The 16623-nt window shown below is 34.0% G+C and overlaps 1 protein-coding gene across 1 annotated transcript; it reads right to left on the bottom strand.

Annotated features, from left to right (window-relative positions):
* Positions 1-434: 434 nt before the first annotated feature.
* On the bottom strand, positions 435-15929 carry LOC140431999 (ribosomal protein S6 kinase beta-1-like). The gene is made up of 8 exons (XM_072519864.1): positions 15921-15929; positions 15003-15136; positions 11577-11768; positions 6608-6698; positions 6291-6529; positions 5784-5793; positions 4324-4431; positions 435-1600 (listed from the first exon to the last, which is right to left on the bottom strand). The coding sequence occupies exons 1-8, from the start codon at positions 15927-15929 to the stop codon at positions 1289-1291; spliced, it is 1095 nt and encodes a 364-aa protein (XP_072375965.1). The 3' UTR covers positions 435-1288.
* Positions 15930-16623: the final 694 nt, after the last annotated feature.

Below are 16623 nucleotides of genomic sequence, written 5' to 3'. Positions count from 1 at the left end.
ACGCGCTATCTCAGAGTTAAACCTGAAATTATTCTACATTACAACAAAACGAAAAGAGTTGATACAACCGATAAGTTAGCTAAAGAATATACGGTACAAAGAAAAACAAATCGTTGGCCGAAGGGTATATTCTCTTATCTTATTGATGTCGCAGGTATTAATAACTATAAATTGTGGCTACTAAAATATCCTGATTGGAAAAAGCACAATATGAGTAAGCGTAAAATGTATATTTTGGCACTGGGCAAGGAACTTATACAGAAATATGTTTTCACACATTATAACAATAAGCACACCGAAAAGAATAAAAGCATCATATGGCAGATGTATTCCCAGAACTTTTGAATATTATTGAGCCCAGAGTAGCACAAACAAAAAATACGAAGGGCGGTGCCATGTGTGTTGTAGACGCAAAGACGGAAAAACTAGTAAAATATAACAATTTTGTATGTCTAGAACACGCAAAATCAGAGATACTTTGTGTGCATTGTACAAATAGTATGTAGTTATTATTTAGTATCTTGCATCAGCAGTAGAATGTATTTTGTAGTAATGTGTATGCTTTAGTCTAATACATGTTCAATACTATAAAAATAATGTGTTACTAGTACAGTTTTTTTTCGTACAAGCATAGTTCACCCATTTAAGAATGGGGTCCATTCAGACACCGGCCCGTCTTTTGTGTAATATTTTGAGGCCGTCCGATGAAGATTAATATCATGTAGTAAAATGAGGATCTAATATTTATACAAAAATATGGACTGCATTATAACGTCAAAAAGTAAACATTCTTAAATAATTTGATTATTCTATTACAAAACCCAAATCATTAAAGAATATGAAAAAAAACATTAATTAACATTTTTACAACGGTGCATAATATATATGTCTAACCAGTTTTAATTTGCAACCAATACTGATCTATGTGTACTTGCCAAAACCATTTTAATAAAATTGGGCGTTTTGTAACTGGACTTCGATAAATTAAATGTAGCACACAATTAATAACAACACAGTTAAAGTCTTATATTTTCGAAGATATCAACTTCTGACACATGCGACATTTTAGTTCTTAAATTATGATAATATTTAATAATGCGACTAAGGGAGGCTAAGTATACCATTAGGAAAATTTGACACCTCCAGTCAAAATAATATTAATCATAAAAAACAAAATTGAACTAATAAATCGATACCTATCAAAAACTTCCTATCAACTCTTATATAAAAAGACCGATCCTAATCTATCATATATACTATACATGAGGTAGTCCGCTGCCGACTTCCATCATCTCGTCTGCGCAAGCATTTGCTGGTATATTAAACACTGCTTGTTGCGCAAACGGTTATGATGGTGCGCATGTGGATGATGCGCAAGTCCGTGTGCAGCATGTGGAGGCACGTGATTGGAGTGCGCAGCGTGCGCAGAAGACATTCCTGCTACGTAGCTGCAATTCGGATCTAGGTTATTGGGATGACTATGATGAGTAGGCGTAAAACCGAAATGAGGGCGATAGGAACCTTTACGGGGAGAGCGAGCTTTAACTATCGTTGGTTTATAGATATCTTCCAAGACAGAGGGTGCTATGTAGGTAAAGCCCTAGAAAAAACATTAATCAATTATCAAACAATCAATTATTATTGGACAATTTATGGTTTCATGGAATACAGAATATACTCAGCTTTATAAACTTTTTTAAGTAAAATCAAATAGCAAATAATACATTTAATAAATATAAGATATTTGACAGTTATTCTAATAATGGTAATTAAATTGCCTCATTATTTTCTATATATTTATATAGATATTATATATTTATATAGATATGCCTCTATATTATTTTCAGGCGGTAATATTAGACCAAAAGCTAGTAATAAATAAGAATTTTTTCGTAACAACTGTTTGACAGTTGAAAGGTGTCAACTGTCAAATCCGTGAGTTATTATAAAGACTCTTATCTAGGGATTCATAAAATTTTTTGTGGAACTATTTTTAAATAAACAATCAAAATGGCAAACTCATTATTTTGCTCAAAATCTAAAAACTTGTCTATTTAGAGACTTGACAATAAGACAGCTTTTTCAGAAAAAAAAAAATGGTTTATAAATAATAGGTATTTAAAAAAAAATAAATTATAAAATAACAATAGAATGCGACCATATTCTGTCCCACCTTGACTTTACAGTACAGGTTCTTATGACCAACAGAGATGCCAAATTTGATCAGAAACAGGTTTGAAGCAAATATACTTTTTTCTATAGAAAAACTATAAATAACCTAGGAATTAATATTATTGACATTTTGTGGCTGTCAGGGGTTCTAAAACATTTTTTTTTTTTTTTTAAATACCGTTATGTGAATAAAATAAAAATAATTTTGTATAAAACATTTGTATAATAATGAATTTAAGCATAAATATGTTAAACCTTAATAAATACGTAGGTACCTTAATAAATAATTAAAATGTATTTAAACTGTGTATTTTACATTTCTTCTATACTCCCGTCTTCCTCACTTTCACTGCTACTGTCGTCATTAAGGTTCATTATAACTGGGTCGATAGTGTCCAGTAAATTATCAATATTCCACATCTGCTTTTCTATGCTAATTAAGTGTGGCACGTAATTATTCCATTTTTATGGAGTAACTTGAGAGTACGCTTCATGTATTAGATCTTCTACTTGTTCCTTTTTAAAGTTTGTGTTATGTCTTGCCACGAATTTTTTTATTTCATTTCATACCAGCTCCATCGGATTTAGTTCACAGTGATATGGATTTAATCTTAGCGAGTTAAAATTCTTACTTTTTACAATTTCACCTACGATACGCTCATCATAATGCGATTTAAAATGAGCTGCAACGTCCAGCAGTTCGGGGTTTAGGTAATCTTCTTCGAAATAAATATCCTTTGAACGCAACCACTCCTTTATTTCTTCCTTATTGTCAGAATCATCAGGAATTCTTTCCAACTTCCTGGAGCGATACGACGCATTGTCCATTACTACGAGTATTACAGTTTTATCGGGAATATTTGGAAGAAGTTTAGTTTTAAACCAATTTTCGAAAAGAGGTTCATCCATTCGTCATGACAGTCTGCTGTATTTTTCTTTGCTAAAAAAGTTAGTTCGGCTCCATTAATAAAACCATCTTTACTTCCTGCACACAGTAAAACGACGCGTGGGCCACGTTCAGTAGTGGTTTCAAGCCTGTAGCGAGTCCACGAACAAATGCATCCCTATGTGACGATACGGAAGTGTCCTTCCATTCATAATTGATACTGTGACCAATATTACCCATGATTCGTCCAAATATACAATGTTGTAGTTTTGTTCCCGAAATGTACGAACTTCTCGCAAATATCGATGGCGCCCAGAAATAATTTCGGGTTTTTCTATCAACATTGACTTTCTGTCCCGTTTTATCTACACAAATCCCATGTCCTTAATTAGTCTATGCAGTATAGTTCTAGAAAAATAGGTAGATGTTCGTCTTTATTTACTACTGCTAATAGAGAATGTAATGTTGGGGGTGTATTCTTAAGAAAAAAATCATGCTCTATTCGACGAATGCTACTCTTTGTTCATTCATCGTAAGTTTTATCACGCAATAATGAAGTTAGCTTGTCCTTGGATCGTCTCTTTGCTGGTTGTAATCAAAGTGTCGAGGAATTTTCTTTCCACTACTCTCATCAATTCGTTTCTAGCATCGAATGTTTATTCTACGCAGGTTTAAATTAAAAATGCATAAAAAATTACAAACAAAATATAAACACTAATGAGAAGAAAAAAATTAGAAGAATATTTGTCAATAAAAGATTTGATTCGTAATGATTACCAAATGTAAAAGTCATAAATGCCATCAATATTGAATACTGTTTAAATTTTATAACACTTCTCGTTTTAACATAATTTCATATAAATACAATTATTATTTTTAAACTTAAAATATATAGAAACTAAAATCTTATATAGTTTATATAGTAATTAAATTACTATCAAATGATATATATTGAAGATCCACTAAAAAATTTATGAATTCCTAGTTGACAGTCTTCTTGTACTATCTCATACTACACATTTCAACTGCCAAACTCGTCTTTACAGTTGTTTCGAGTAAAAAACTAGCTTAATCGGCCTATAAACCTGTTTTGATGTTTCAGTTTTAAAGTTTTTAAGTTTAAGTAAGTATAAATTCGTTTTCACAATAATTCGTTGGTAGAATTCTATAAAACTATTCAACTAAGTAAAAAATTGGACTAAACTTATTTTTGATTAACTCCATTTTAGCTGGTGTGAAAACTAGACAATATAAATATAACCTACCTGGAATATCATGTTGGCACTTTCACTAAGAGTCGATTCGTCCGGCGAATCTACTGGAGTTTGTTTTGTAAATCTGGTGTCAAACTGAGAGACATCATCATCACTAGCCTGCAAAACATTATTTGGTTTAAATTTTTTTAAATTATTTAACTTTGTGCCTGGTTAAAAATAGATTTCGATGGAAAAACAGTATTTTCTCTATATTTACCATAGTTTTAATGAATTTACTCTTATGTCAATTATTGAATTTATTGTTACGTGAATCTAAAGCTAGGAATACCAAATCAGTTGGTAAATTTAACAAAACTAACTCTTGAAAGAGTTGAATGTAGAGTACGAATTCAGGGGGAACTGTCTGAACCTTTTTAAACAAATAACGGGCTGTGCCAGGGATCTCTCTCATGTATACTGTTCAATCTGGCTCTGGAAAAAGTAATACGTATGTCACAAATCACAACTATTGGTTCAATATATAATAAATTAGTGCAAATCCTGGCCTATACTGATGATATCAATGTTGTTGGGAGAACGGAAAACGCTGTACAAGAGGCGTATGTAGAATGAAAAGCATCAGGTATAAAAATGGGTTTAATAATAAACACCAACAAAACGAAAGTATATGAAAATAAGCACGCAACCACAAATACCACGACCACTTGTTATACAAAACGACGTCATCGAAGCAGTGAACGAATTTGTATACCTGGGAGCGCCCCCATTAACACTGAAAATAATACTACCGCAGAGATAAACCGCAGAATTTGCACGACCAACAGATGCTATTTTGGGCTCAATCTCCTCCTTAAATCCACAATTATATCAAGAAATACAAAAATAAAACTCTACAAAACAATAATAAGCCCAGTCCTAACATATGGTTCAGAGACCTGGACTAACAAAAAATAATGAAAACATGTTAGGATGTTTCGAAAGAAAAGTACTAAGACAATGGAGTGTAGAGAAGACGATACAACTTCGAACTTAATAGAATATACTAGGAACCTGATATCGTAAAATATATTAAGATAGGACGTCTGAGGTGAACCTGCAGTGGGAAGACTACACTGTTTGACTAAGGTTAAAAGAACACGGCAGCTTGCAATCCAGCAACGGGGCCATTACTTACTGCTGCTCACAAAAGACGCAGATTTGTATTTGCCCGTGAACACGTCAATTGGATAACAGACAATTGAAAAAAAAATTGTTTACAAATGAGTGTAGAATATCAATTTATGCAAAAGGTGGTCGAAATAAGGCCTATAGACGGGCTGGAGAACATTATGCTGCCTGCACTCAGTAATGTTTTGGCGAGGGATTTCTTTTGAGGCATACACGGCTGTCGTCTTTATTGAGACGGGCGCAGTAACAGCACACAAATACATAACAGAGATCCTAAATCATCAAGTGATATGCTGGGCTTATTGACAATGGTTCTCTGCTAATGCAAGATAATGCGAAACCACACACGGCAAGGGTATAACACAGTACTTGAAGATGTCGGTATTCCAAAATGAACGGGCCGGCTCAAGTCCAGACCTTAATCCTATTGAGCATATATGGAGCCTTCTCAAAAGGCGTATGAGACGTCGTATACCTGTTTCAACAACATGTGAAGTGCTTCGAATGGTTCTCATTGAGAAACGGACAACTTTTCCAAAAAGGTACTTCCAAAACGTGATCTATTCTATGCCAATCGAATAAACGAACAAAAGTTATGAACACAATCAAAAAAAGAAAATTAGAATATTTCGACTCTCTCATGAGAAACAAAAACTATAAAATGTCGCAACTTTAATCGAAGGCACATTAGTCAATGTACCCGATCACTATTCCTGGCACTCATAGCTAAAGTGAAGGTCACGCAATTTGGTGACGTTCTAGGAGGGCATGACACTTACGAGGTGGTACGTCATTTTGAACAGAAGTTTTTAAAACAAACGTTTTTTAATTGTACTTACAAGACTTGGTTAAATGGAGGTTCATATTTTCTTCTCAGGACATCATCCCAGACGATGTGTTTGAAGAATTGATGTCGTTTGACAGCATTTGCATCATCGGGAGGAGCCCCCAACCTCGAAGGAACCTGCCTCTTTAGTAATTTGCGTACTAAATCACGAGCATCGGCGGTCAAATAAGGCGGAAGGTTTAATTTTCCTTTTAGAATTTTTTCTATTGTCTTTTTTCTATTTTCAGCGGTAAACGGAGGCTAAAAATAATAGCAATAATTAAGGAACTAATACCACTTGGTTCAAAAAATAGTCAACAAAATAAAAAAAGTACTTACTGCACCGGTTAACATATCGTACATCAAGGCTCCCAACGACCACCAATCAACCTCTTTTCCATGGCCATGTCTAGTTAAAATTTCAGGTGCCCTAAAAAGTATAATTTAAAAATTTGCTCTTGACATGCATCCTAATACTCCTTTAAAATATTTTGTGGGGGAGTTATCAAATACTCAAACAAACAGAATATATATATTTTAATTTAACTCCAATGAACATAGCAATCTGTCCACATGGACAATAAGCTATCATTTTGTTAAATCCAATGGCATGCACACAGTTACTCTATTGAGTAACCTCCTTAAGACTTTATTAGTCTGAATGCACTTCACTGAGTTTGATTGGACGGCAGTTATCGTTTCAGTCTACGCACTTCGGAAACGACGTGCACATTTAATTGTCTGGCCAGCACATCAGGATGCACAAGTACTCGTCACTGTATTTCGCACTAAAATATTGTGTGGCTTCTTTGGCGGATTCTAGGTGGTCTAGAGCTGAATCATCTCGTTGGGGACATAATATGGCACATTGACTATGGCGCACTATGAAATAATTGTACGGTGTTTATATTTGAGACACTGACGGTTTGAAATTATTGTACGGTGTTTATATTTGAGATATTGGCGGTGCCCTATAGCTGGATCCCATTAGTCCAAATGAGTTTAAGCAATGAGCCTAAATTTAAGTTCAAGTTGTTTGCGTTTGGTAAATATATGTTTTTACTTTGTTAGACGGCTGTCTTAATGCATGGCGAGATATTTAGCATCCTTGGATTGTGAAAGTTGACAATTATTGTCAATATATACAAGAGGACATGTTTACCTACGTAGCGTAAATGTTACGTGATTTAGTTCCATTAGATTTGATGCGCCATATTTTTAACATTCTCATAGTTGGCGCTACAGCCCTTCGTGAGCCTTGGCCTGCTTCAAAACATTCTTCCATCCTTCCCTATCGAGTGTCTGTCTTCTCCAGCCCTCACTCCAATCTCCCTCAGATCTTCCTGTACATCGTCCAGATATCTGAGTTTAGGTCGCCCCCTTCTTCTTCTTCCGACCGGCCTGTTTAGCATAGTTATTTTAGTGGGATCACTCTCATCCATCCGCATAACGTGGCCCACCTACCTTAGGCGGTTTATTTTGATGGTCTTCACAATATCTGCATCACCAAAAAGTCTATTGAGTTCAAAGTTATATCGCCTTCTCCACAGACCCTGTTCGTTTACTCCGCCATATATGGTCCTCAATACTTTTCTTTCAAAGACTCGCAGTAACTCTTCATCTCGGGTCGTCATTGCCCATGTTTCCGATCCGTATGTGAGCACTGGGCGTATTATTGTTTTATAAAGTTTGCACTTTGTTGCTATTGACATACTTCTCGCTCTTAGTTGAGGGCCCAGGCCAAAATAACAGCGGTTAGCCACGCATATTCTTTTTTTTTTTATCTCGTTGGATGTGTTATTTTTGTAGTCTACCAGTGATCCTAAGTAGCAGAATTCTTCTACCATTTCTATCGTTTCGTGTGCACCTCTAAGTTATTTTGTTGAATTCTTGATATGGCCGGCATATATTTAGTTTTCTGGATGTTAATCAGAAGTCCGATGTTTTCTGCGGCATTTTTGATACGTGTGAAAGCCTCCACTGCTTCATTTTGGGTTCTTCCAATTATGACGATATCATCAGCGTATGCCATTATTTGTATACTACGGGTATATATCGTACCTATTAAGTTTATTTTTAAACATTGCTGAATTCTATTTAGGTTTGATTGTAGATTTCTTGAGGCTGATGATGAATCTGTGTGGAATGCCAAAATATCATTATCGTATATATACGTTGCTACTGTAGTTGTTCTTATTGTTGAAATGTCCGCTGTAGACTATAGTTGAGTATCCGAATTGTAGACACGAAATTCCATGCAACATCACCTCGATACATGGGCGACAAAAAAAAATTGTCGCTAGATAAATATCAGGTATACAGTAATGAATGATAGACGCTAAATGGTTCTACATTTCAGAAAAAACATGACAATTTATAGAATTAAAAACTTCCAATGTCATTTAATAAATCATTGATTTTACCAAAACTCACACTTTAAATTTAAACATAAAACAATAGATGCTTTAGTTTGTTCCCAAACACAATTTTACGTTTTTTAGTTATTTGGAAAGTCCCACTATATTGTTTATCAACAACTTACTGATTATTGATAAGGACTGTGTTCTTGCTATTATTGAAATTAAATATATATATATATATATATATATATATATATATATATAATATAAAATTATATATATATATATATATATATATATATATATATACAACGTGTATTGTGGACTCCGTGACTATGACAAGTGGTCACAGAATTCAAAAACAATTCAAACACCGTAAGTCTGATACGTCTATTGAAATTAGAATCAGAAAAAGAAAACGTATTCAGCTTTAAGAATTTAGTAAATATGCTATTCGGAGAAAATGCAATGCTTTCTTTTTCCGAAATGAAATTCCAACCTTAAAGAAAATCGCAACCGAAACAGACTCCGACGATTTGATAACCAAAATATTACGACGTGTATTATTGCGAACATTAAGGTACATGAACATTAAATATATGACAATAGAGAGTTTTTGTGCAAGCAAATACGTATACGCATCGTATCTTTTTGACATATAAGCATGCGCATTAATGGTTGAACTAACGTATCTAGATACGTATTACTTAACGTAACGGGATGGTACGTTACGTTCATACGCATCCCTATCGAGCCGAAGGTAACCGAATGCACAAGCGGATCTTACCCGATTACGAAAATTTCAACATCCATATTTCATAAGCACAGGTGGTACGTGTTTTTTCACATTTGTGGTTAAGTATATTTGTTTTGATTTTTATAAATAATGGACAGCAGTAGAGAACGACTTCACTTCAGCAATGAAGATGATTTGTCCTTGTTGAAGTAAGTCGTAGGTAAGAACTCTTACGACCATCCAGAAAGGTGGAATTTAATCGAAAAGCGAAAAATATTTTTACAATTTATATCAGACATGCTATCAAAACTAAAGCGACCGTATAGTCGTGCAAGATGTGCAGAAGAAGGGCATCTTCTATGTCTTCGTCTTCTTCATCATCAATAAAGACACCTACATTTAATATAGCGTCCATCTCAAAAATTAAAAATTGTTCAAAAAAATATTTGTTATTTATTTTGAAAATCAAAAATAGGATTAAATGACAAGGACAAGACTGGCACTGACAATTTATTAGTTGATCACTAATTCGATGAGGGCAACACCATCGTTACGTTGCGTGCAGAACTTTAACTCTCAATTTAACGTTCATCTTTTGATGAACGTTAGTTCTTTACGTATAGAGAGATACGTTACGTTAGGTAGTTACAAAAACTCCCTAATAAGTAGGAACAGTACCTATTGTTATAGTAATAAAACATACTATTTTGTGGCGGAGACATTATCTGAAAAAAATCCAAGACTATCATCGTCAAGGAAGAAAAATCTACTATGTACACGGAACTTGGCTAAATCAAGGCCATACTTAATCTCAAGATCAAGATTTTATTAAACTTTGAACCAAATTCGGTCGTCGCGTCGTTATCGATAATGCCATAGTCGACAATTGAAACCGTCATCAAAAACTGACTGGCGGAAAGCCCACATCATGAACCGGCTCTCTCAAAGAAATATTGCATTCGAATGACAGTATGTTGAAAGTAGAATTACTAAATCTTGCAAGGAGACACATACCCGAATACAAGTTCCTCCCTCCTTATCATTGTGATATGAACCCTATCGAACTTATATGGGCTCAAATAAAAAATCAAGTAGCGAGGGAAAACTTGAACTTTTAAAATGGATGATGTGAAACGTCTGCTAGCTACTGCTATAGAAAACATCACGACAGATTCATTGAAAAATTGCATTACACATACTAGAAAAGAAAAAAGCAGAATATGGGATCTAGACACAAGAGTGGATGTTTCAGTTAAACCTTTAATTTATCAATGTGACTAATAATGATTGCAATAGTTTTTCATCATATAACGAGTTTGTTTCAGACGATAATTAATATTTTGACCTTTTGGTCAAAACCCTTGAACTTTCTGGTACAAAAACATAAATTTGGTAAAAATACTTTTTTACACGTAAACGTAAACGATACGCTACTGTGTGTGTAGTGAACGTCCAGACTGAGTGATATATCTCTCTTTAACTTGCGGCTTAGATTATCTAGTGTTCTTTTCTACTGGCCTGTGTTGTCATGTTGTACGAGACACTTAAAAAAGTTCTGTTATTCTATGAATATTTGACTGTATGTGATTTATTTATATATAAGTTGATAAATTATCTATAATCACAACCTGGCAGCACTGTTAGCGTTAAAACTCAATTATCGTTTCTCAGAAATTAGTGCCCAGGATTTTCGTATTTTACTATAGAGGTATTGGGCCAAGGACGCTGCCTTGTGGCATGTCTGAGTATAAAGGATATATTTCAGTGTACTCGGTTTCTTGTTTCACCAGGAAGTGTTTATTTAATAGCCGTAAATAAAGATAGGGTAAGAGCTTCTTTAGTTTTATTTGCAGTCCTGTATGCCACACCTTATCGAATGCCTAAGATATGCCAATGAAAGCAACTGAGCAATATTTTTTTCCAAATTCTTGTTCTGGAATTATTTTATCTTTGTCTATTATCATTTTTAGTCTTTTAGTATTAGCATAGGTAAGGATTCTTTTAAATAAATATACTTTTTATAAAGGTCCTTCAGTTTTTTTAAAAGAAATACCTAAATTTATATGAATTTTACCTATTAGGGGTTTAATTTTTACTATAAAGTAATTCTTATTCACTCAACCAAAGTAATAATTATTTTTATATGTTTTACCTGTTGTTGTTGTTGATGATAACCGTTTTATCAAAATAATAATTATAAATAATTACTTACATATATTCAATAGTTCCACAAAACGTGTGAGTCAATATGCCTTCGTTAACGTGTTCTTTACACAGACCGAAATCTGTCAATTTAACGTGACCGTGGGCGTCAAGTAAAATATTTTCAGGCTTTAGATCTCTATAAATAATTCCTTGTCCATGTAAATGTTCTAGGGCGAGAATGATTTCGGATAAATAAAAGCTGAAAAATAATTCATTACTCTTTCTGTATAAAATACAGACTTAACAAAAAATAAATTTGCAGCTTAAATTTCACAAAAGAAACTAACATAATAATACGTCAGAAATTTGCCAAAGAAGTCGTTTCACTTAATCAACCATTGATATTAATCTGACAACTAAAACCTTTTGACAACTGCTTACTGCTGTATGTATAGCATATATTGTACAAATCTGAAAGAAATGGATTATTTAAGTCTTCCGTAACCTTTGTGGCTGTTTAGCATTGTTGTATATATGACATGACTTTATAAAAACGAATTCAAACGTAGTTTACTTCGTTATTTTCACTGATATTCAACTAAAGTCGCCATTCCCATTCTTTGATTATTGGATTCATTATTAGACCAGAGAAATTAACAAATAAAAACATTTTTCGTGACTTTCTTTGAAACAGGTATGTAACCACTGATCTTGATAAATTTGGTGATAATATGTAATAAACAAAATATGCAAAAGATTAAACGTCATTTTTTACTTACTAAACAATATATCGATGGTTAAATATCGAAACCTCACAAGTCAAAATTTACAACTTTTTAGGAGAGCGAAAAAACTTCGATGCTTAGTACATATTTTTTCTTCCTTAGTATTTATTTAATTATTAGTTTGACAAAAACATGCCAAAACATACTTTTCATGAATCTGGGCTTTTCATAAATCTAAAAATGGTCTAATCTAAAAAAAAAAAGAGAAACATAGAAAAGAATGGATGTCAGATGAAACTTGGAATCTTATCGAGGAAAGAACACGACAAAAGAAAGATATTTTGCAAACAAGAACTGTAGAAGAAAGAGCGAACCGACAACAAGAATATGAAACAATAAATAAAGCAGTTAAAAGAAATGCAAGAAGAGATAAAAGAAACTGGGCTGAAGAACTGGCAAAACAAGCTGAAACAGCTGCATAGCACAACAGAACTAGAGAGCTATTGACCAACTGTTCAAACATTGTAAGATCCAAGACAGGCGAATTAATTACTACAACAAATGACCAAGTAGAGGGCATTTTCAGGAGATGCTAGGCACGCGGCACGCCCAGGGAAAACGCAGATGAAATTGTCGAAAACCCGCAGAATGTAGACTTGCGTATATCTTGCGAGATCCCGTCCAAAACGGAGATAATATCAGCTATCAAATCTCTGAGAAATAACAAGTCTCCGGGAATCGATAACATTGCTGTCGAAATACTTAAAACTGATCCGCATCTAACTGCTGAACTTTTGCTCCCCATAATCCGAGATGTGTGGGAAACAAACCGCATTCCAGCGGGCTGGAAAAGGGGGAACATTATTAAGCTTCCAAAAGAGAGCAACCTCACACTGTGCAAAAAGTAGAGAGGAATAACCTTGCTTACCGCAATAAATAAAATCTTCACGACCATCATACTTAAAAGATTAACAAACAAGATTGAACTTCGAGATGGTCAAGCAGGCTTTAGACCAGAATCCTCCTGCTTAGACCACGTTAATACTGAACATAATGGAACAATCGGTTAAATGGAACATACCCTATACATGGTTTTTGTTGACTTCGAGCGTGGCTTTGACAGCTTATCTCATGCTGCTTTATGGAAAATTTTAGAGCTAAGAAACATCACGCATAAAATAATTTCCATTATAAAGTCACTGTACACTGAGGCGAAATGCAGCGTGACACACAATGAAATCAACAGCGACGAATTTGACATACTTACTGGAGTAAGTTCTCCGTTTCTTTTTAACATAGCAGTAGACTACGTTCTATCCAAACTAGACTCCGACGTAAGAGGCTACAATGGACGTTAACCACACGCCTAAGCAATCTGGAATACGCTGACGATATCTGCCTGTTAGGACAAAGATTTCAAGATGTGGCTAATCAATTGGAAACACTTTCCATTGAAGCCAATAAAGTAGGTTTGAAAATCAATATTAGTAAAACCAAATCCATGTGGAAAACTTTATGTATCTTGGAAGTTTCATAACAGAAAGCGGAGGTACAGAGAACGATATTCGTATGAGGACACGAAAAGCTCAACAAGCATTCAGCATGCTCAATCCTGTTTGGAGATCTGGCGAGTATACTACAAGAACAAAGATCCGCATATTCCAGTTAAATGTCATGTCTGTTCTATTCTACGGATGTGAAACCTGGAAAGTGACAAACACCCTCACAGATAAACTGCAGGTCTTTATTAATAAATGTCTACGATGAATTGTTCGTATTTTCTGGCCTAAAATTATCAGAAACGAAGATCTACTACACCTGACCGAACAAAAAATGGTAGAACAAATAAAGTCCAGAAAGTGGGGTTGGATTGGTCACACACTCAGAAAAAATAATTCCAGTATTGCAAAGATTGCCCTAGAGTGGAATCCCCAAGGAAGAAGAAAAAGAGGTCGCCCAGTACAAACTTGGAGAAGATCCATCATGGACGAGATAAGAGGTCAAGGAAAGTCTTGGAATGAGGTGAAGGCCTTACCGCAAAGTAGAACCCAATGGCGCGTTTTCACTGAAGCTGTATGATCTACTTAGGAGTTCAAGGACCTATACATAAATAAATGGTCTATTTTTGACTTATGAGGTTTCGACATCATTCGATATTTTCAACTAGTTGCAGTAAAACCGATGATCACCTGTCACCAGTTTACCATAACGGATTCTTAACTATGTTTTCTCAAACATTTAATAATAATCCTTCTATCGGCATGTAAGTAATATTTATTTATTTAATTTCAATTTTACTAGATCGTTTTTCACTTAATTTTTATTTAATCAATCTAAATTCATATTTAATACTCACACACATCTAATATTGGCATAATTGCTGTACATTCTGTACCAGACAGCACCCAAATATGGGTTAATATATTTTCAGCATTTAGTTTACCATGTACCGTTGACCTGAAGATGCATAGCAAATTATAGTATGCGAAACCAGTCGTTGGTGGTAGAATAAATTGATTGTGAGTAGGTCTTATTCTTATTTTTTTTACCTATGAAAGAAATAACATTATAATGTGGCTTAGAAAAAGTTGAACACGAAGAAAGAATATTTGCGTGTTGTAAAAAAATAGAATCACGTCAAAAAAATAACCGAAACTATCCAGTTTTAACGTATACTGGTATTCTGTAAAACTTATTGGTACTAATTTATTAAACGTTACTTTTTCTTTTTATGAAAATAAGCTGTAAATTTATTTTATTTTCTTTACCAAGCGGTATCCTCTAAAAATATTCCTTCTCTTTCTAAATGCATAAAAAGTTCGCCCCCGCTGAGGTATTCTAAAATTAAGTACAATTTTCCACCCGTTTGGAAGGCATATATCAAATCCACTATAAAAGGATGCTAAAACAAACAAAAATATCAAATATCACAAAAATAGGAAAAAGTTACAAAGAAAGATTTCCTTGAATGCGCAAATGTGTTTGACAATATCATAATAATATTTGTACAATGCAAACATATATTGAATATCCATTATGATAATGGATAAAAGATATTTACTTAGTTCGTTTTATTTGAACAATCAGATCAAATGTTGTATTCGAGGTTAAGTAAAAGACATAACGAACTAACACATTTTAAAAATTTGCAAACGAATAAATGATTACACTTTAGTTGGTATTGAGAGTATCACTCTCAAGCGGCTGTTCCTTACGTGTATCTGTACAGTTTATTATTAATTTTTTACAATTAATATGCACTCTACTGCAGATATACTAAATAATAAACTGACTATGTATTTGAGAATAAAAGTGGCGAAATGAAATATTTCTTATAAATATGGTCAGAATTTCGGCGAAATAACCTACGAATACCCCACAAATATTTGAAAAATAATATTCGTTATTTTAAATTACTGATGGAAAACAGGCCCTTTATCAACGAAAATCCAAAGGTGAATGGGTTTTCAAAGCAAAGGTAATATGTAAGAAATTTTTAATTTGTGATTTTTATCCATTTACACACAAGTTAAAAGGAAAATAAAAGAAAGAAAACTGCAATATCTCGGATACATAATGAGTGATCATGCTGATTACGAAATAACCAAGACGTTTGGTCTTTAACCAAGATTGAGACCAGCCGTTCCACTCTGACGTCACAAGCCCCGCCCAGTAACGTCACAAACCCAAGCCATCGGCCAATGAGAACGAAGCCCCGCCCGCCGGCGTCACAAGGACCGGCCTGTCAAGATAGCCACCGCTTTTTCTTTTCGGTCCGTCAATTCTTGTTTTTCGGCTGTCATGCCAATTCTTCTTCTTTTCCGTAACTAATGTCAATTGTCAATTATTCTTCTTTTCGGTCTGTCAATTCTTTTTCTTTCCGGTGTGGTCAATTCTTCTTTGTATCACCAAGTGTCAGCTGTCATTTTAATTGTCAAATATTCTTTTCATCGAGCCATCTGTCAAGTTCCTTCTTTTCCGAAAAGATCTTGGCAGGTTGATACACATAAGAACAAGTTGCAAAAGGAACGAAATAAATTAGTGAGTAAATAACATGGGCGCCGCCAGGATTATTTTCAGGGTGGTGCATTTACATCTATACATTAACCAATATAAAATATAGAACTATAGAGGGTATTTCAAATCCAGTGTCGAGCACTTCCACCAAATAGTTTATAGTACAGACAATAGAATATCTATGATAAGCAGTGGCGTTGCAATATTACACAATTTGTGCAGATTGTCTTATATTTGAAACCGCACTAATTACTCAGTTAAATAATAAATGGAGTTTTAATTTTACATTGTTTTATCGATACCAAACTTTTCAGTCAAATCAGCATCTTAGTAAAAGTGTTCAGTACTGACAGTGTTAAAATTTGAATATTT

The sequence above is a fragment of the Diabrotica undecimpunctata genome, unplaced genomic scaffold (assembly GCF_040954645.1).
Source record: "Diabrotica undecimpunctata isolate CICGRU unplaced genomic scaffold, icDiaUnde3 ctg00002489.1, whole genome shotgun sequence".
NCBI classification, from domain to species: Eukaryota; Metazoa; Arthropoda; class Insecta; order Coleoptera; family Chrysomelidae; genus Diabrotica; species Diabrotica undecimpunctata.
Note: the sequence above shows the minus strand (reverse complement) of the source record. Positions and strands in the feature narration are given on the sequence as shown.

Coding starts and splice junctions, on each gene's coding strand:
- LOC140431999 (XM_072519864.1), bottom strand. Junction 6,530..6,607: donor ACGATATGTTAACCGGTGCA/GTAAGTACTTTT, acceptor TATTATTTTTAG/CCTCCGTTTACCGCTGAAAA. Junction 1,601..4,323: donor GTGCCAACATGATATTCCAG/GTAGGTTATATT, acceptor TGTTTTTTCTAG/GGCTTTACCTACATAGCACC.